Source organism: Zootoca vivipara, chromosome 2 (assembly GCF_965207765.1).
Source record: "Zootoca vivipara chromosome 2, rZooViv2.hap1.1, whole genome shotgun sequence".
Lineage (NCBI taxonomy): Eukaryota > Metazoa > Chordata > Lepidosauria > Squamata > Lacertidae > Zootoca > Zootoca vivipara.
The window spans coordinates 3,397,617-3,418,745 of NC_142584.1; the positions used below are offsets into that span (position 1 = coordinate 3,397,617).

Here is a 21,129-nt window from a genome sequence, read left to right on the forward strand (position 1 = left end):
CAATCCAGGTTCCATCTGAAAACAACGGACACCTGCCTCCTTGTTTTTACAAATGATTTGGCTACTCCAGATGCTATAGGGGATGCTTTATCCCATGTTGATGGCCTCTCAGCCGATACCCTGGTGGCCCGCTGGAACATGGAGTTAACCAGGGCTATTGACTGTTTGGCTCCAAAGCGCCCTCTCCGTGGTTTTCCCCAGAGCTGAGGGTGATGAAACAGTCGTTGAGACGGCTAGAGCGCCGGTGGCGGAAAACTCATTCTGAATCCGACCGAATATGGGCTAGAGCTCAACTTCGAGCCTGCCAAGTGGCAATGGCGATGGCGAAGAGGACCTTCTTCACCATTTCTATCGCATCTGCAGAAAACAGTAGCAGGAGACTTTTTCAGGTGGTTCGCAATCTATCCGAACCACCTTCGTCATCAGGGCCTGGTAGGGACCCCAATATCCCCTGCAATGCTTTTGCAAAGTTTTTTGCAGATAAAGTCACTCAGATTCGGAAGGAGGTAGACTCCACCCTGGGAGCAGGGCCGGGGCGGGAGAGTGCTGGAGCCCTGTCTAGTCATGTTTCATGGGATCAGTTTCAATCTGTTACCTCCGAGGATGTGGACAGGCTGCTTGAACGAGTGAAACCAACCACCTGTCTCCTTGATCCTTGCCCATGCTGGCTAATAAAAGCGAGCCGGGAAGGGCTGGGCGATGGGCTCTGCAGGGTGGTGAATGCTTCCCTCTATGAGGGAGTATTCCCAGACCCGCTGAAAGAGGCGGTCATAAAACCACTTCTTTAAAAACGATCTTTAGATGTGGCTAATATGGCCAACTATCGCCCAGTTTCATATCTTCCATTCTTGGGCAAGGTGATTGAGCGAGTGGTTGCTGAAGAACTCCAGGCACACCTGGAAGAAGCGGACCATTTGGATCCCTTCCAGTCAGGATTCAGGCCTCATCATGGGACTGAAACTGCCCTGGTCGCATTGGTTGATGATCTCCGGCAGGCTAGGGACAAAGGTGAGAGCTGTTTCCTACTCCTGCTGGATCTCTCAGTGACTTTTGACACCATCGACCATAACATCCTTCTGGACCGTCTAGAGGGCTTGGGAGCTGGGGGCACTGTCATACAGTGGTTCCGCTCCTTTCTCCTGGGCCGTGTTCAGAAAGTGGTGGGGGGGGGATGAGTGTTCAGACCCCTGGGCTCTCACTTGTGGGGTGCCTCAGGGTTCTGTCCTCTCCCCCATACTTTTTAACATCTACATGCAGCCGCTGGGAGAGATCATCAGGGGGTTTGGACTGGGTGTTCATCAGTATGCGGATGATACCCAGCTCTACCTCTCTTTCAAATCAGAACCAGTGAAGGCGGTGAAGGTCCTGTGTGAGTGCCTGGAGGCGGTTGGAGGATGGATGGCGGCTAACAGATTGAGATTTAATCCTGACAAGACAGAAGTACTGTACGTGGGGGACAGGAGGCGGGCAGGTGTGGAGGATTCCCTGGTTCTGAATGGGGTAACTGTGCCCCTGAAGGACCAGGTGCGCAGCCTGGGAGTCATTTTGGATTCACAGCTGTCCATGGAGGCGCAGGTCAATTCTGTGTTCAGGGCAGCTGTCTATCAGCTCCATCTGGTACGCAGGCTGAGACCCTACCTGCCTGCAGACTGTCTAGCCAGAGTGGTGCATGCTCTAGTTATCTCCCGCTTGGACTACTGCAATGCGCTCTACGTGGGGCTACCTTTGAAGGTGACTTGGAAACTACAACTAATCCAGAATGCAGCAGCTAGACTGGTGACTGGGAGCGGCCGCCGAGACCATATAACACCGGTCTTGAAAGATCTACATTGGCTCCCAGTACATTTCCGAACACAATTCAAAGTGTTGGTGTTGACCTTTAAAGCCCTAAACGGCCTCGGTCCAGTATACCTGAAGGAGCGTCTCCACCTCCATCATTCTGCCCGGACACTGAAGTCCAGCACCAAGGGTCTTCTGGCGGTTCCCTCGTTGGGAGAAGCCAAGTTGCAGGGAACTAGGCAGAGGGCCTTCTCGGTGGTGGCACCCGCCCTGTGGAACGCCCTCCCAACAGATGTCAAAGAGGAAAACAACTACCAGACCTTTAGAAGACATCTGAAGGCAGCCCTGTTCAGGGAGGCTTTTAATGTTTAATAGATTATTTTATTTTTCTGTTGGAAGCCGCCCAGAGTGGCTGGGGAAACCCAGCCAGATGGGCGGGGTATGAATAATAAATTTATTATTATTATTATTGGAGTAGATGAAAGTGTCCCAGTAACCCCCCCTAGCTATTCTGTGCCCAAAGCATTTTGCTTTCAGCACCATTGACAAGTGGACAGGTCCCTGACTCAAGACTCCACCTGCTAAGGTGCATAAGTCCATAGTGTCTGGGTTGGTTCATATGGGGAGAAGCAGGTATTTGCAGTTATGAGCCATTTAAAGCTTTATAGGTCAAAACCAGCACTTTGAATTTGGCTCAGAAACTAATTGGCAGCCAGTGCAGTCAAGCCAGGATTGGCGTTATATGATCACACCATCTTGCCTGGTGACCTGGCCACCGAATTCTGCACCAGCTGAAGTTTCCAAATCATCTTCAGAAGTAGTCCCATGTATACCCCTTTAATTCAATATAAGTTGTGTGGAAGCTTTATCATAGATTATGCTCCCCATAGTAACATGTCTTCATTTCCTGCTTTCATATAACCCTGCAATGAGGTGGCTTTTTAACCTAGCAGACCAAAGCCTAACAAATTCCAGCGTCTGGAAGCTTGCAGTTGGATGAATTCAATCTGGAAGTGAGATGTGGCTTCTTAATAGGGCGGGTAACATTGGAACAGATTAGCAAAGGATGTGGTAAATTATCCAACACTTGGAGACATTAAGTGAGGATTGGCTGAGTTCCCAAAAGATACGTTGTCACTCAGCTGCAAATAATTCGGTTTAGTGTGAGGATTGCCAGGCCAGATGCCATGTCCTGTGTGGAGAGGAGGTCAAATTAGAAGCGAAGGTGATCTGCATCCATCTCAACAAGGATGCCAAGGAAGCTTGCACAACTGATGCAGAGCGTAGCTCAGATTCAGGCACTTCCATTCGTGGCCTTTTAGCTTAATGTAGCAAACCCATTAAACTCAGTTGAATTGATAAAAATATATACTTTATTCTTTTCTAGAGTGCCAGAAACAGGATTCAGGACACATAAATCTAGGAGCAGGAACCTTGGTCCAGGCCTACAAGAATATGAAACAGGCAACAATAAATATTTTATTTACACACATATGTAAAATTGTCGGCAATCCCAACCACTTCTTCAGTGCATATTACTTACAGGTTTATCTGGTGAGTGGGTGAGAGCAGAGTGAAATGAAGGGGAGAAAAAACACAACTTTTTCTTTAAAAGCCAGTACTTTCTCCAAACACATTTTCTTGGCAAAGTAATCAAAGGCCAGAAGGCACATGAGTGTGTGTGTGTGTGTGTGTGCGTGCATGCAGGCGTGTGTGTGTGTGCGTGCATGCGCGCGCACACACACACACAAACACACACTGCATCTGGGAATAGTTGTAAACACATGTAACAACCTGTAATTTGGGGAAACTGCCTGCCTGCCTGCCTGCCTTTGAACTTGACAAGCACTTGGCAAGTCAACACCAGGGACCTTTGACAGATCAAGCCACTGTATCACCACTTTGTTGTGCACAGATGTGACACTCGGGGAGAGAACCAAGGGATTGGTGTGCTAAGCCCGTGATGTTCTCTTTTGCATCTCCCATCTAAAGAAATGAAAACTGCCCGGAGTGCAGTAGGACTCTTGCTCAGTTCCAATTCATTTTGATGGGGCTATGTAGGCACACCAGATCTATTTGCCCCCATAGGTTATAAAATTGTGGCTCCACAGATTGCTTAGAACAGACATGCCCCAGTAGTGGAGCATATGCCCATGCTGCCCAGGGTGGGGTGCGGAGGGTCCCCTCCTCCCACACACCACAGTTCAGGGTAGGGGAGGGGTGGGGAAGCTGTTGCTCACTCTCATCCTGCTCTCCGCAGCCGGGTCAGACATGACCTGGCAACGGAGCTGCTGCGGCTGGGTGTGCCTCGCCATGACTGAGGAGAGCTGCTCTCTGCCACTGGGTTAGAAGAGCTGCCGCTGCTGGGCGTTAGGTATGCCGCCCACTCGTCTGCCATTTTGTCACACACACACCCAGTCATGACACCGGGGCGGCCCACACCTACTGCTGCCCCCTTCCTACACCTCTGACTTCCCGAACCTGGTGCCCTCCAGAGGATGGGGGGACTACAACTCCCAGCATGCCTTCCCACTGACCATGCTGGGAGGAGCTGTAATCCAAAACATCTGTAAAGCACCCAGCTGGGGAAGGCTGGCCTGGGATTGGTGCCCCAGTGATGCTTCATGGAACTGGCACATTGGGTTGCATCCCTCATGGGATGGGGGATACGAAAATGCAAAGTATTAAATAAAAGACATTCACTCCAACACCCAGTAATCTTATACAGTGTCTCATCAATGAGAAAGAAAGTCCACTGAGGTCATGTTTAATTTGTGAAATGAAAGGTGCCTGGAAGATGCTCCCTGTAATCTGGACACTCCTAAACCTTTCTTCACAAGCTCAGAGGTATTTTCTCCCTATTCTGACCACTCTGCAAGAATAGGAACAACAGCAATGACAGCAACGGCAACGGCAACGGCGGCAGCAGCAGCAACAACATCAACAACAGTTCCAGCTAGTGGGAATATAGCTAATACACTGGGAGATACAAGGCCAAGTGTTGAAGTCTTCTGGGGTTCTTCCCTGATGAAGAAATCTGGTTCAAATTAAAGCCTGTATTGAGAATCTTGACAAGCAGGCAGGACCTGAGGGGCTGCCTAACAAGCAGAGAGTGGGGACTTGGGTCTGGCAAGCATATTTACACACAAATGTCTCATTTCCTCCCAGGCTTCTTTCAGCCATCCAGATTGTGCTGAGTCTGTGGACAGCAGAACCTTGCTTGGGGCAGGGGTGGCTGGGTGGAGGTAACTCAGCTTCCTGTTTGCTGGACCCCAAAGGGTGCGGAGACAGATGAAGAGGTGAGGTGGCAGTGGCGGCAGGCAGGGTTGTTTTTCTTGGTGGAGTGTGCATTTTTTGGATCCCCTCTATTAAGAAGTGTTTTGTTTTCGCTTTCCTTTCTTTGCTCACAAGCACTCGTGCAACACTTGCATGTTGGTGCAGTTCAAGCAGCTGACATGGCAACACCAGTGGAAGGTGCAGTTGCAGCGCTCTGTCACCCGCTGCGTCCGGGTCCGGTACCCTCTCCCACAGCACAGCAGCTCGCAGCCATCCAGGGCAGGAGAGGAGCTGTTGCAGGAACGGCCCGCGGTCCCCGCTGTCCCTGTCTTGCCATTGTAGGTGCAGAAGTTGGGCGACTTCTCAAAGTAGACCAGGTCATGCGGGGAAGGGGGCTTGTGGGCAGGATTCTCGGGCTCCAAGTGGTGCAGCTCCACCCGGGAGGCCCGGTTGCTGCCTTTGTTGCCGTAGATGACCCGTGAGGCACCATCAAAACGGTCCTTGAGAAAGTCCCCCACGGTCCGGAAAGTGGGCAGCCGCATCCAGCAGGTCTTGATCGTGCAGGAACCAGACATGCCATGGCACTTGCACTCCTGGCGCATCTCGGTGAAGACCGTCTGAAGGGGAACAAAGGACAGACATGCCTGTTAGAAGACACCAGAGCAGCAGGGTTCTGAGCCAGCCACACCATAGAACAGGCATAGGCAAACTCCGGCCCTCCAGATGTTGGTCCTGTTAGCTAGGGATGATGGGAATTGTAGTCCCAAAACATCTGGAGGGCCTATGCCTGCCATAGAATCATAGAATTTTGTGGCTTCGAAGGAACTCCAAGGGCCATCTAGTCCAATGCCGTGCAATGTAGGAATCTCAACTAAAACCTCCCTGACAGATGCCCCCCAACCTCTGCTTTACAACCTCCAGTGAAGGAGAGTCCACCTCCTTTCCAGGGAGTCCATTCCACTGTTGAACAGCTCTTAATTGCCAGAGTTCTTTCTGTTTAGTCAGAATCTCCTTTCTTGTAACTTGAAGCCATTGGCTCAAGTCATAGCCTGCAGAACAGGAGAAAACAAGCTTATTCTCTCTTCCATGTGACAGCCCTTGATATATTTGAAGGTGGCTCTCATATCCCCTTTCCATCTCCTCCCTTCCAGGCTAAACATACCCAGCTCCCTCAACTGTTACTCATAAGGCTTGGTTTGCAGACCCTTGGTCATCTTGGTTGCCCTCCTCTGCACACGTGCCAACTTGTCCAGATCTAAATTCATGCCTAAATGCTTGACTCCTAGAGCTGTATACTTTTCATAGCATAGTGGAGCAGCTAAGTCATATGGTTCAAATATTGCCCTGGCCACAAACTCACTTTGTGACATTAGGCGAGCAAATATCTCTTACCCTCAGTCTTCCCCCTGCCTCATCTGCAATAGGGGGATAACAGTTTTGAGTAGCAATGGCCACCACCTTAAGTGACTTTAAAAGAGGATTAGACAAATCCATGGAGGATAAACTATCAACAGCTTCTAGCTACGAGGGCTACCATCCGCCATCAGAGTATGCCTCTGAAAGCCAACTGCTGGGAATCACAAGGGATGGAGAGCACTGATGTTCTCAGGACCTGCTTTTGAGCTTCCCATAAGGAAGCTCATCAAGCAGGACTTGTCTTATAACCTACCTTACAGGCAATTGTGGGGATTACGTGGACCATGTACTGTACATAAAGTGCTCTGAAGTGCCTTATTATCATCATCATCATCATCATCACCATCATCATCATCAAGATCATCACTGTTGTTATTAATTCCAACAGAGGAGCAGAGGCTGCTAGAGTATGTGCTTCTCACTCGCTCTGCTTTGCTGGGAACCCCTCCTCCTACCAGACCCATCTCCCCCACCCCTTTGCTTGCAAGAGGGAGCTGTTCCCTTGGCGCACTGTGGGCCCCCCTCCCACCCACGGAATGTGGATGCGTCTTTCCAAGCCCAGAGCTTTCCCTTCCAAACGGGTTTTACTGCAATTAGAAGAATTGGAACCATTTCCTTCCAGATGTGTAGGAGCCCACATGGCAGCCGGGCTTGTGGTTCTGGGCTTGACTAGCATGCCTGCTTAAGGGCTGCTTTCTCCCCCTTCTCCCCCCCTTTTTTTGGCCATCGCACCACCACTGCCCACCCCTCCCATGCTGCCTACTGCCACCCTCATCGCCCATCCTATAACCTACTTCTGAGAAGTCAGCACACATCCCGATGCACAAGTTCACACACATACGTGGATGCACAGAGATTGTACACAAATAGCTCCTGCACAATTCCATTCATGAGTGTAGAGGCCTTGCCATGAGGTCAGGGATCAGATTTTATGATACCAAAAAAAACCTTGTTTTGATGAATTGGAAGAGCTGCAAAAAGATTCCATTGAGCACATGGATTGATAATCTGGACAGATTCATACGAATGAATTGCATGTCGATGCAAAATAAGAATGGATAAATATGAAGAAATCTGGAGCGAATATTTAAGCGATGAGGCAGAAAGTGGTGGGAAGTAGGAAGGAGAGAGAGGTGGGAAAATATTGTTAAAGGGGTGGGGTCATAGGTATATATCAGCATGCTCAAATCTGAAATGTCGAAGTGTGTTGTGGTGGTGGTTTCTGTTGTATGTGTTTTTTGCAATTGTTTGTGTTGAAGAAATAATTAAATAAATAGAATTTTTTAAAAAAAAGATTTTATGATACCATGAGTGGCAGAGAGGCAGATTTGATGCACTGGGTACATAATGCACCAGGAAGTTCTCCTGTGCAAGCCCTACTGTGCAGAGTTGCTACTGCAGAAGAGCAATTTGATGGCTGTGTACACACCATACCTTAAGAGCACATTGCTTCCCTAAATAATACTGGGAAGAGTCATTTATGGCTTACAAAACTGCAGTTCTCAGCACCTTTAACAAGCTACAGTTCCCAAGGTCCTTTCAGGGAAGCAATGGGCACATTGTATGGCGTGCACATACAGGCTAAGACCTTGCACACCTAGTGTTCATCCCAATTAGGGTCATGCAGGGGGAATTGTGCCTCGTGATAAATTGTGGAAGGCAAAGTGAGGTCCATTTAGGTTTCCTGCCAAGCACAACTTTAAAAAGTTAACAGAGCAGCTTTTATTCTGATTTCTGGGGCTTTTTAGGATGATCAATTTCTTAGAGATGATGGTGTAAATATTTTAGGTCCTCAAACTGGGGATTGGATAGAACTTGACAATGAGCACCCAGACGGCCGTTTGAAAGAGAGAGAAATTTTTATGAGAATAAAAACTGCAAACAAAACAAAGGCCCTTTGGAGAAGGAGCAATGCCTAGATGTGTACAGGCTGATAACGGAAGCCTCAAAGCCAAGATGGCAGAGCTGGAATGCCATATATAGTGGCCATTTCAGAAACCTGGTGGAACAGTGGAAGCCAGTAGAATATGGTTATATTTGGATATAAAATCTCTAGAGAGGGCAGGGAAGGCTGTGCTGGAGAGCCAGAATAGTGGGGGCAGGACCAGGACTTGCATGTATAAGGCCCACTGCCCATCTCAGCCAGTGGACTGAGGGGCTTGGCCCTTCAGAGAAGGGAGGGGGCAGGAAACATGGGAAGCTGCCACCCCTGAGTCACACTCACTGAGTCACACTCATTGCTCCGTCTTGCTCAGGATTTTCTACACTGACTCAGAAAGACTCTCCTGGGATCCCTACCTGGAGATGCTGGGAATTGCATGAAAAGCAGGTGCTCTGCCCCTGAGCTATGGCCCTGCCAATGACCTTAGAGGTGGAGGAGGGTTCATTTACTTAATAAATAAACAAAATTAAGAAGGGGCTGGTGTCACTTGCAGCGCTCCATCCCCCTAGACTTCCTAGAAGGGCTTCAGAGTGTTGCAACGCAATAGGGTGCCATGTTACTCTGGAGCCACTCCAAGTCCTGTGTGGCAAGAGGGAAACAGCCAGCCCACGCTTCCTGGAGTGGCTCCAAAGTGGTGAGACATATAGGTGGCGGGATCTGGCAAAGAGGGGGCTGTGCTACTGGGAGTAGCAGGAGCCCTATCTTTTAAGAGTTTTTTTAAAAAATAAAAAGGAAGAAAGAATACTTGAGACCAATAATGCTAGCAAACAGCATCTCCTGGTGATATTCCAGAATACCCATGAGATTGACACTAGATGGTGACATACCATTACTCCCAGGGGCGTGGGAAACATGGCTGGGAGGCTGCCAAATGCTGTGCTGCTGCTCAGAGTGGCTGGGGGGCCTTTTCTCCTTCCAATTGCAGAAAAAGAGAAATGCAGCTGCCAGTACCATATTGCTTTTATTAAAGTCCGGGGGGGGGGCTGGATTAAGAATACTAGATATGGTTCTTGGTGGGATATGGTCCCTTGGCAGGAACACGGGAAAGGGCCTTTTTGGTGGCTGCTCCCAGACTCCAGAATGCCCTCTTTGGAGAAGCCAGATTGGCTCCCTCCTCGTTTTTTGGCCGGCAGGTGAAGACCTTCTTCTTTCAACAGGCTTTTGGGAACTGACTGCTTTTAATGAAAGGGCAGGTGCCCTGCTGTTTTCAGTGTAATTATTTGTATGTTTTAAACAAATCTTATGTAAGTATATAGTTTTAATTCTATTATTATTTATTATTATTATTTTTTCTATATTTTAGCTGCCTTGAGTTCCATTGAGGAAAATAAGATGAAGAAGAATGCAAGGAGGATCCTGCTGGATGAGGCCAAAGGCACATCTAGTTCCAGCCAACCAGATTCTGCCTCTGGGAAGCCCACAAACAAGTCAAGAGTGCAATAGTGCTCTGCCCACTTGTGATTCCACATTCAGAGCACATACCCCACCCCAAAGAATCATGGGAATTGTAGTTTTAAGTGTGCTAGGAAGTGCAGCTTTGTGGTGGACAAAGCTGCACTTCCCAGCACACTGAAAACTACAGTTCCCAGGATTCTTTGGAGTAAAAAAAAAAATCTGTTTTAAATGTATGATGTGTATGCAGCCAGAGTTAACTGTTTTGGTGGAGTTTAGTATAGTGAGCCAATCTTGTGAGTACTTGGACACTATTCAAATCATTACACATCCGCTCTTGATTGAAAGCCATTTTTCCAAGTTTTTTGGTGGGGTCAGGACAGAGTGAATTATGGTCTAGAGTCTAGACACATGTTGAAACACTCACAAAAACAGTTTGATAGTTCAGATCACAGCAAAAGTCGGCTGTTGTTGACTTCACCATGTGAAAAATGGGTAGGTGAATGGCATCCTCTAGTCTACACACAATAGGTTGTCATTCTTTCTGTGGTATTACTTGGATTTTTGTTTGCTTTTCAACATGTTTAAAAAAATCCTGCCAATACCACTGTGATCCATTATCCCCATCGTGGGGGGGAATGGCTTACAATGGCCCAGCCCAGTGTTAATATTGCAGCTGAGATGTGGGTTTCTGCACGTGCTGTAGTGCAGGTGAGGCTCATCAACCTGGGAAGGTAGCCTGTCTAGAAGAAGGAAAGCTCTGATCCTAAACTTCTGCTGCCTTGCAGGATATCTTTGGGAGAAGAAAAGGCTAAGGAGTAAACCTTACACAAATCTGAAGTGGAGTCCCTAAGACAGGTGGATGGCATCTTGTACACCTCCTTCCGGCAACCCAGGACCTCCATATACCCCCCCCCCCCGGCTTGCACCCCGGGGAAGTTGGTTTGGTGCTGCAAATACAGCAATCTACACCCACCCACACCCACGACTGCAAGCACATATAAAGCTTTGTCTCCACTTCCTCGCCCACATGCTCTCTCACTTCCTACCAGACGTCCTGCTTCATTGTTGTGCAAATTCATCAGGAAACGCAGGTCCCGCCCCTTCTCATTGGAGTCCACGAACTCTCGTCCAAAGACCCTTCCGAAGTCCACATTGTCACTACAGCCACCCCAGTGCCAGTCAGGACCTCCTGGGCCCCGCCGGCGGTAGTCACAGGTGCAGGATTCGATGGAGCCCTCGGAGCAAGAGCGGGCCACAGAGTGAGTGACGCCAGCGCTAGTGATGGCGAAGATGAAAGCTGTTTCTCGGCAACCTGGAGGTGGGAGATGGGAGGGGGTGATATGGCATGTCAGCAAGCAGCGTCAGAGTCCACAGTTCATTTCTCCCCATTCAGAACAAGGGCCACCCCAGCACATGTCTGCCGAGATCAACATCACTGCTGGCACAAATAACAGCTGCTGCTTCATTCATCAAGTATCCCCTGGGATAGCTCAATTGGTAGAGCATGAGACTGTTCATCTCAAGGTTGTGGGTTCAAGCCCCAGGTTGGGCAAAATATTCCTGCATTGCAGGGGGTTGGACTAGATGACCCTTGTGGTCCCTTCCAACTCTACAATTCTTTGGTTCTAAGTATCTTCTCTCCCTCTTCACATTTGGGAAGATGGAAGCAACTTGCGAAGTGAACTTTAATTTAAGCAGCCGGAACAATACCCATAAAAATCAGAACTCCAAAAAGAAACTGTTCATAGAATCATAGAATCACAACATCCTGCCTTCCATCCCTGCCCCACAAACTGGAAGGATCCCAAGACCCTGCTTTTGCCCTGCCCTGTTCACAAGAGACAATTACCAGCAGGGAAAAAACAGCCATGAGAGTCTCCTTGCCATCACCATGCTTGTGAGGTGGTAGTTACATCCAACTGCCAAACTCCATCCACAGTTCACCTTGCGTATCCAACCAAAACTGTCATAAACTGATAGTAGGTAGCCTGCAGAACTACAGAGAGAGAGAAAAATTCATTCAGTAGCACCTTAAAGACCAACTAAGTTTTAATTTTGGTATGAGCCTTCGACTCAGACCAACACGGCTACCTACCTGTAACTAGAACTATGGAAGGCACCACATTGAGCCGCATGAAATGGAAGTCCAGGTATCTGATGAAGTGTGCATGCACACGAAAGCTCATACCAAAATAAAAACTTAGTTGGTCTTTAAGGTGCTACTGAAGGAATTTTTTTATTTTGTTTCGACTCAGACCAACACGGCTACCTACCTGTACATTGAGAGAGGTTATTCATAAAGGCAAATTAAGCCAGATGTTGCAAGGAACATGGGGGAATGCTTGGGGTTACAATCCAGTGTGCCTACAGTAGGGGTGCGGTATTGTGTGGCATTCCAGATGTTGTTGGACTCCAGCACCTGTCAGTCCAGCCAGCATGGCCCAGTGGTCAGGGATGATGGGAGTTGTAGTTTAGCAACATCTGGAGTGCCTCAGGTTCCCCAATCCTTGCTGTACAATCTTGATTTTGTGGTTACAAGGTGTGTGTGATGGTACAATCTTAGAAAAGTCCCCCCTTTTTCTTATACAAGAGGACAGCCACTTGTAAAAATCTGCTTCCTGATTAATTGGGAGCATCTTTTCGAATTAAAGAATTGAAAAGATTGATTGGCTAAATGCTGCAACCCATTAAAAAATTCTTTAGCTGGGAAAGGAGAGCAAGAGGAGGCATGCTAAAGAGTCTGAGAGTTTGTGGGAAAGGAATGTCTTTCCTCTTCGTGTGGAGAGGAAAATAATAACATTTACTGACTATTAAAAACCAAAATAATACATGTTGCCTGGTGTACAAATCCCAGCTGTGTGCTGTGTTTATGCGCTGATAATAGAAGTAAACTTTTTGCACACAGGAGCTGTGCAGTTAGGCTGCCTCCTCTGGGCAACACAAGCACATTTTGCCTTTTCCAAGCGTCTCTCTGTCTCTGTCTCTGTCTCTGTCTCTCTCTCTCTCTCTGTCTCTCTCTGTCTCTCTCTCTCTCTCTCTGTCTCTCTCTCTCTCTCACCAGCATAGAGCACCACTGTGGCACCACAAGCCATCCTAACCAGGATGAGGCAGAGATGATAGCCAAGGTGACATGGTTAGTGTGTCAGATTAGGATGGGGGAAACTCAGGTTAAAATCGCCAGCTGGGAAGGAAGTTCACAAGGGCCAGCTGCCCTCTGTTAGAGCAACCTACCTCAAAGGGTTGTTGCAAAGACAAAATAAGGGGTCTTGCATGCTACCCTACGCTCCTTGAAGAAATGGTGGGGCAATAATGTAATCTGCTATACATTTTGGAAAATAGTTTCTCTGTTCGCTATGCATTTGGACTCCTCTTAAGAGACTGAACCTTTCAAAACTGTACTGATTTTAATCACTGATTCCAAAACTGAATTTTGGTTTCTTAGAATTCCTGAGCAACTGTGAGTACAAGGTTGTTGGTTAACAATAATGAGAGGCAACCACAAGACACTTTCAAGAGAAGAATTGGGAGCCCATGGTAGGTTTCCAGTGCTTCATGGCACTTCCCAACTCCACACACTGAATAAATTCAAGGCGACTGTGGTGCCTCCTGACATCTTGTAGTGCTTCATTTGTGTGCAAATTCTCCCAGTTTCCCAAGGACCAGAAAGTTCTGGGGCAGTTGTACGAGTGCCTTCTTATGAGGGGAGAGAACGAGAGACTACTGAGATATTTTTCATTTTAAAATATCTATTTAAAACATGGTAGCTAATCTGACTTTGAGGTCTTTAAGCAGAGGCTTGACAGCCATCTGTCAGCAATGCTTTGATGGTGTTTCCTGCTTGGCAGGGGGTTGGACTGGATGGCCCTTGTGGTCTCTTCCAACTCTATGATTCTATGATTCTATGAATGCAAATATTTGTGCTGCTGTGTGGATTTATAATGTTTTTAAGCAAAAAATGAAAAGAAGCTCTGATTGTGAAAGTGGAGGGAAGAACAGTCAATAGGGCAGCAGTGGTGCAAAAGTTTATCCTTGGTTAATGAGTCGCACAAGCTTGCATCACACATACAAAACACTGGGAAGTAGAACACAAATAATGACATATCATGAAATGCAAAGTAGTCTGTACACTTCCTTGCATTACTTCCTGTAGCAGATTGCATAAGATATCCGCTCATTTGGTTGTAACAGACTTTCATTTCTACCAGGGGTGGGAATCCATGGCCCTCCAGGTCTCCTTAATCCCAGCCACTATGGCCAAAGGTCAGAGATTATGGGAGTTGAGAGTCCAGCATCTGGACAGCCCTGGTCTAGACTGTGGGAGACAGATGTCAAAGAGCACAAGCAGAAGAAGAGAAATGGAGCCTTTCCGATTGTGGTGAATCAGTCACCTGGGATTCTTCATTTTCCTGTTCCAATGGGTGGGCAAGAACACAGTCTCAGCTGCACCAGGCGCATTCTAGCTAAGCGAATGGATCCCACTGCCCAGTCTCCGTCTCCTGTCACCTCCTTACCTCTGTTGACAATCTTGCCAAAAATGTTTGGCCCTGCTGTGGTGGGGCAATTCCAGCGGCGGTTGCGGAACTGCCACTTGCACTCCTTGATGGCGCTCTGCAGGCCGCTGCTGATGCTGTGCAGGATGCCTGGGTTCTGGCGGATGAGCTTGCGCTGCTTGCGGCTCAGCAGCTGCAGAGAAGGGTCCAGCACCAGCTGCACATTCTTGGAGTCCGTCAGCAGGTTGGTGGACGAGGCCACATTTATTATTCCCCTGCAGTCACAGAAGCAGGAAGTTCACATTCTGACACACAAATTTTGGAGTGGGAAATGGCACATTGAACATGGATGTTTACATCAGCTGAGTGACTTATTGGCATCTTCTGACTGTTTTCATAGGCATCAAACGTAAAAAATCTCATTCACTGCTACCTGTCAAATACTACAGTAAATAAGATTGCTTGTGAACTGTTGAATGCTGTGAAATGCTACAAACCACTGCATGCTTATTTAAAACAATTGTGGGGAACCACACTCCATAAAGGATGATTGAGGTATCTGACAATGATTAAAATCAATAATAATAACAATAATAACGAACAGCAACATGAAAGGAGCACCGGTAATATTCACTATCAAGAAGCATAAAAGTGGCATTACAAAATAATTTTTAAAATTTGGAATTAAAACTTCCTACAGAGAAGTTTCCTACACAATGTGGGTGGTGCTGTGGTCTAAACCACAGAGCCTAGGGCTTGCCAATCGGAAGGTCAGCGGTTTAAATCATCGCAACGGGGTGAGCTCCCGTTGCTCAGTCCCACCTCCTGCCCACCTAGCAGTTCAAAAGCACGTCAAATGCAAGTAGAGAAATACCGGTAGGTTTGCCTTGGTACCAAAGTATGTTTGCCTTGGTACACTCTGACCATTAAAACATTGCTGATGAAGAATTGGCGAAACGGGGCCTTGTCCTGGGATTTTTTCACTGGAATTAATTTTTATTTGCCTTACTATCATACTGGAATTGATTCCTATTTGAATTCATCCTATCATTACATAAATAAAACCTTTTGAAGACTTACTTGAAATTCATCTTCCTCCTGGCCCGAGTTCTTGCCATTTACTGTTTATTTCTGGACTTCCCCAAGAACTCCAATTTGTACAGCGACTATGATTTAGAACAGAGCATGAGAGGCAGGGGGTGCCAAATTCTGGTGTGGCACAGGGTGCCACTGAAATTTGAGACCCCACAGTCTGCCCCTTGGCAGGGGAAAAGATGGATGTGTATGTATGTATGTATGTATGTATGTATGTATGTATGTATGTACAGTGGTACCTCGGTTTATGAACACAATTGGTGTTCCGGAAGTCTGTTCATAAACTGAAGCGTTCATAAACTGAAGCGAACTTTCCCATTGAAAGTAATGGAAAGTGGATTAATCTGTTCCAGATGGGTCCGCGGTGTTCATAAACCGAAAATTCATAAACCGAGGTGTTCATAAACCGAGGTTCCACTGTATGTATATATGTATGTATGTATGTATGTATGTATGTATGTATGTATGTATGTATGTATGAAATATTAAAAATGGAAACAGCTCCTGAAGTCTAGAGATGATTTATTTATATTTTTAAAAGAAAGAATTGGATGTGTTACAGAGCCATTGATACTGAGTCATGTAGTTGGGGACTTAGTCTAGTTCTCCATCAGCCTCAGACAACAATAATGTCAGGGATTCTCTAAGTCGGGGTCTCAAGGCCACAGGTTCCCCAGTCCTGGTCTAGCTATTAAACATGAGGGAGGCAGGGTGTTCCCATTTCTAACCAGGGACACCTTAGATGCATAGCTTAAGAGCAACCAAAAGGAAATGCCATCCATGTTTGCCATTGGGGCACTTTGCATGCTTGAAATGTGATAAATATTGAGCGAGAATTTCCTTCCTTTCCTTTCTGTTTCATCCAAGGAGAAAGAAGACTACAGAATTACCTAGCAAATCCCACAAAAAACACATTGGCAACATATAACTCACTAGCCCAAGTGGCAGTCAAGGGTCCACATAGCAGGATCAGTGCAGAGTTGTCCAAGGTTTCTGCACCTTTCTTGCAAGTACGGTACTCTACCTCCTCCTTCAGCCCCAAGCAGTGGATTAGTTCTACAACTATTAAAAAGGTAAAGGGACCCCTGACCATTAGGTCCAGTCGTGACCGACTCTGGGGTTGCGCGCTCATCTCGCATTATTGGCCGAGGGAGCCGGCATATAGCTTCCAGGTCATGTGGCCAGCACGACAAAGCCGCTTCTGGCGAACCAGAGCAGCACATGGAAACGCCGTTTACCTTCCCGCAGTAGCGGTTCCTATTTATCTACTTGCACTTTGACGTGCTTTCGAACTGCTAGGTTGGCAGGAGCTGGGACCAAGCAACGGGAGCTCACCCCGTCACAGGGATTCGAACCGCCGACCTTCTGATCAGCAAGCCCTAGGCTCAGTGGTTTAACCACAGCGCCACCTGGGTCCCTTCTACAATTATTAGTGATTCCATTTAGCTGCCATGACTAATACACACTGATATAACAATCCTCCATTAACTTGCTCTCACACTTTAAAATAAAATTTAAAGCCAAATAATCTAGTTGCTATCACTACATCTTGTGGTGGTGAGTTCCCCCACTTAGTGATACACTGTGTGAAGCAATTCCTTTTCATAGAATCATAGAGTCAGAAGGGACCCTGAGGATCATCTAGTCCAACCCGCAGCAATGCAGGAATATGCAGCTTGTTGGCTGTGAACCTCCCACTGCCAATCAACTTTCCTAGGTAATGCCAAGAATCAATCAATTTCTCTCTCTCTCCTCACTCCATACCATTCATGATTTCATAATTCTCTATCATGCAACACTAATCTGTGAAGCTGAATAGAATATATGTTTGTTTGTTTGTTATTAATCGGAAATAATAATAGCAACATAATTACAGATCTATGCTGCATATTCTAAGGGTCAAGCTGTACATCATGCCCCATCCAGTGGAGGAGACTGCAAACAGCGCCTGTGTGGTGACTTCTCCCCACCGTGGCCACAATTTGTAGTGCTTCTTGCCACCTGGATCTTGTGCCTCATGTGCAGAGCACAACATACCACACATTCCTGGCAGTGGCTTGGGCTGGCGCTGCTACTGACCACAGGATGAAGAGCATCTACATGGTAAGAAGTACCACACACATTGTACACATGCCATTTGCAGCAGCCTCCCGCTCAACGTGTTGAGTCTGAAAAGAAGGGAAGCTGTAATATGTCACAGCACCAGCTCTGTGGATTAAGCTTCCACAAGAGGCGATGTTCCATGAGACCTTATGCAGGTTTCTTCAAGGACCGTCCAATTACAGAAAGCATTTGGCTGAATGGCTGATCTGGTATGAATTGTTGGTCTGTATTGCTGCTACTGATTATAATTTTTCTTGCTTAAGCTATTTTATATTTTAAAATGCTGAGGGGGTTGCTTTTGTACCTGAAATGCAGGATAAAAACAAAACAAAATTAATGGAGCTAGCTGTGAACATTCCTAAGTATTGTGTAAAAGTAAACAGCAAGCAGCCCTATGTGCCTCCTGCTTTCAGTCTATAGATTATTCCTGATATCCTTAACATTAAATCAGATTTGTTGCTCTGTTAATTCTCCTTTGTGATTTATTACTAACCAGTGTCTCACATAGATAGACAGATCCAGTGAATGACTCACAGATGTATTAAAACTATTAGGATACTTCCTGATGAGTTACAGTCCTAAAAATTTGATACACCTGGTGAAAGAGACCTCGATTGCTAGAAAAATTCCCAAAGTAGAATTGATAGAACTCTGTCACAAAACGGTGTTTTAAATAGACCCACACAATAATAAAGGTTATTCCAGGAAGTTCGAGCAAACCTAAATTTGGTTCACACAGCCCAAGACATGGGAATTACTAGAAAAGCATCTAGTAAGGGGAAGCAAGACCCTTTTTTGTACCTTATGGTCAAAGCTTGGGGCACAGAGTTTCCTTCTCAGAAAAGACTGGAATTCTAACTTAGATCAAGCCAAGCCGCATGCTTCATTAAGACAGGCTTTTGGTCTGTAGGACTTCCATGGCATCCTCAGATTTGGATGTGGGGCTTGCAGAGGGCTTATTAACAAGGGACATATAGCTATGCTTGAAGAATGCAGGCTTCATTTACTAGTAGTATTAAAGACTCACACACTCTCCTTCAAAGCAGGGAGTTGATGGTGCATCCCCAAATAATTATGGTGCTTCAAGTTGACTGAGAAAATGAACCTGTCAACACACACAACCCATCATATGCTGATTACTGTGAAAGTTGTAAGGGCATTTATAAGTCTTTCACTAATGGTGGGAGGCAAGAAATCTGTGCCTACAGCTTTAGGTACCAGTAAACAACCCAGAAATGTGAAAGTTGGTACTTGTGCAGCCCAAGATACACAGATTACTAGGGAAATCTGAAAACTGGGCATTTCCCAACTGTACCGTCAACTTCTGATGCTTACCTCCTAGTAGGGGTCAGTATTTCAGCACACAGCAAGCTATGTGGGTGGAGTTTTCGGAGCTGGGCATTCTGTTAACTGTTCAGGTTTCCATTTAGTGGAGGAGGCTTAGAGCTATCCCAGCAGAATACACACTTTATTTTCATATCCATAGCTATAGATATGCACCAAGCAGCTGCCCTTGGTGCATAATTCTGTATACATGTTACCAACTTAAAATCAGGATAGATATGGATTGTGACTAAAGCTGTGTGTCTACTGCTTCGCAAACCAGTGGTAGGAGTGCGCTGGATGCCGAGTAAATGGGCATGTGCGCACAGCCTCAGATTCCATGCACCTGATACCTGCAACATTGCCAAAGATTCTAAAGTGCTCCATGGTCTGAGGCCATGCACTGCTCTTTAATGCCTCTGAAAATGCTGGTGTTCTAAGCAACTAGCTTGGCAAGCTGTACAACAGAGTGAGCCAGTGATAACTAATACACTGAACAAATTATACAGATTAGAGCTAGACTGGGGTGTTCACACATAAGCCTTAACACAACAGAGTTTTTAAGAGTTGTAAAGCCTAAACAGGCCAGAATGCCCATTCACATTGCAAATGCCTCTACTCACATGTAAAACGGTCAGAAGCACATGTGGACCATGCTAAAGAAGTGCAAGCTTGTTATTGAATTCTGATTTAATTGGGAATTCATTTAATTCTTGCAGATTTGAGAGTTAATTCTCAAGGACACCCTTAAGCAGCCACCCCCCCTCCCAGGAATGGTAGCGGTAATGGGAATGATCTTTCTCCCAGGGCTATGGTTAACGATTAATGGGGTTGCAGTACCTGCTCCTAAATAATGTTATGGGGAGACTAAGCATCTAAAAGTAAAAATGAAAGTAGTAGTATAGGAAGAAATATTAATATAACTCATAGTAATTATGCAACGATAAATGAAGTAACATATAGCTGTGCCACAGCACCAGTGCAAACTGTACAGTAGATTATTATTACTGTATGTACTGTATTATATATGTATTTGATACCCCACCTTTTGCCCCTCACAGGGACTCAAGGCAGCTTACAAATGATAAGACACACTTTCCTGCCCTTAATTAACCATCATTGTAGCTGTAGCAGCAGCAGCAGCAATAGCATCATCATCGTCATTTTTCTAAAAGAAACTGCTACAGCACACCTGTACCCCACCACACTTCCAAATGAGACCCACCCGCTGATCTGGGGGTCAGTGAAGGCTAGCTGAAGCCCTGTGTCTTTTCCTGCCCTATATGTCTTGTACCACGAGGATGCCTCTCTCAGGCGCATGCAGATGCCCTGGTCTTTAGCTAGATCAGGATTCCACAGTAAAGGGCCAGGCGATACAACGTGCCTGCGGTCGGGAATCTTACAGAGCAAACCAGGTCCGGGCGGCTCGCCGAGCGTGCGCCCCCTTTGAGCGCGCCTTGGGTTCTGCTCTGCTCATCCACCTGGGCACTTGGCGCAGCTTCCCGAAGCTCTGCCTGCAACACTCAGGAGTGGGGCGGCGCAGGTCACCTCCGTGGGAGCCAGGCCAAGGCAGATTTGATTCCCCTCTCCAGGCTCTTCAATTTGGAAAGGCTCCCCAAAGGCGCACAGCGCGTAAAGCGCACTTACCACCATCGGCCGCTGTTATTCACCGCCAGCGTGTTGGAAAGAGAGGAAAAAGCCAAAACCCACAAGGTCTTCAAGCCTAACATTAATGCCACGGGGCTCATCGCTTCGCCTGCCCAGCTTGCCTGCTCCGCTGAACCGCCAAAAAAAAAAAAAAGCAGCGGAGAAGAGATGGGTGGGTGGAGGGTTGGGGTAGAGAATCCGTCTCCAAAGACTTTGCTGGAGAGGCGTGCACTGTGCGCCCGGGGAAAGGTCCTCGCTTGTGGAGAGTAGTTTGAGCCCCAAAAAGTTGTTTTTTTAAAATAATAAAATATAATAATAAAATAGTAGTAGTAGTAGTAGCAGTAGAAAGAGAGGAGCAGCCGGCGAAAAGTCCCGCGAGGAACAGCTCTCCGCTACCGGCTGTCCTGGATGGCGACGCTTCTCTCTGCAGAGCAACTAAGGCGCAAGAGGGGGAGACTTCGCGCGTCCTGCTCGCTGGGGACCCCTCGAAGCAAATCTGACATCCCCTCGCCAGGGCCGGCTTCTTATAGAGGCTGTGAGGAGGGTCGCCCTGGAGTGAGCCATCGAGCCAGAAGGACCCGGCGCGGTGCGCTACCGCGAACAATGCGCCTTTGCGCAAAGAAGACGCATCACAGCCCGACGGGGAGGGAAGGGAGGGGGGAA

At 47.0% G+C, this 21,129-nt stretch overlaps 1 protein-coding gene across 1 annotated transcript; it reads right to left on the bottom strand.

Moving 5' to 3' along the window:
- Positions 1-3,249: 3,249 nt before the first annotated feature.
- WNT1 (Wnt family member 1) lies at positions 3,250-20,567 on the bottom strand. Its single transcript, XM_035107933.3, has 4 exons — positions 20,467-20,567; positions 14,320-14,573; positions 10,855-11,120; positions 3,250-5,672 (listed from the first exon to the last, which is right to left on the bottom strand). Exons 1-4 carry the CDS (start codon positions 20,565-20,567, stop codon positions 5,184-5,186), a joined length of 1,110 nt encoding a protein of 369 aa, XP_034963824.1. The 3' UTR covers positions 3,250-5,183.
- Positions 20,568-21,129: the final 562 nt, after the last annotated feature.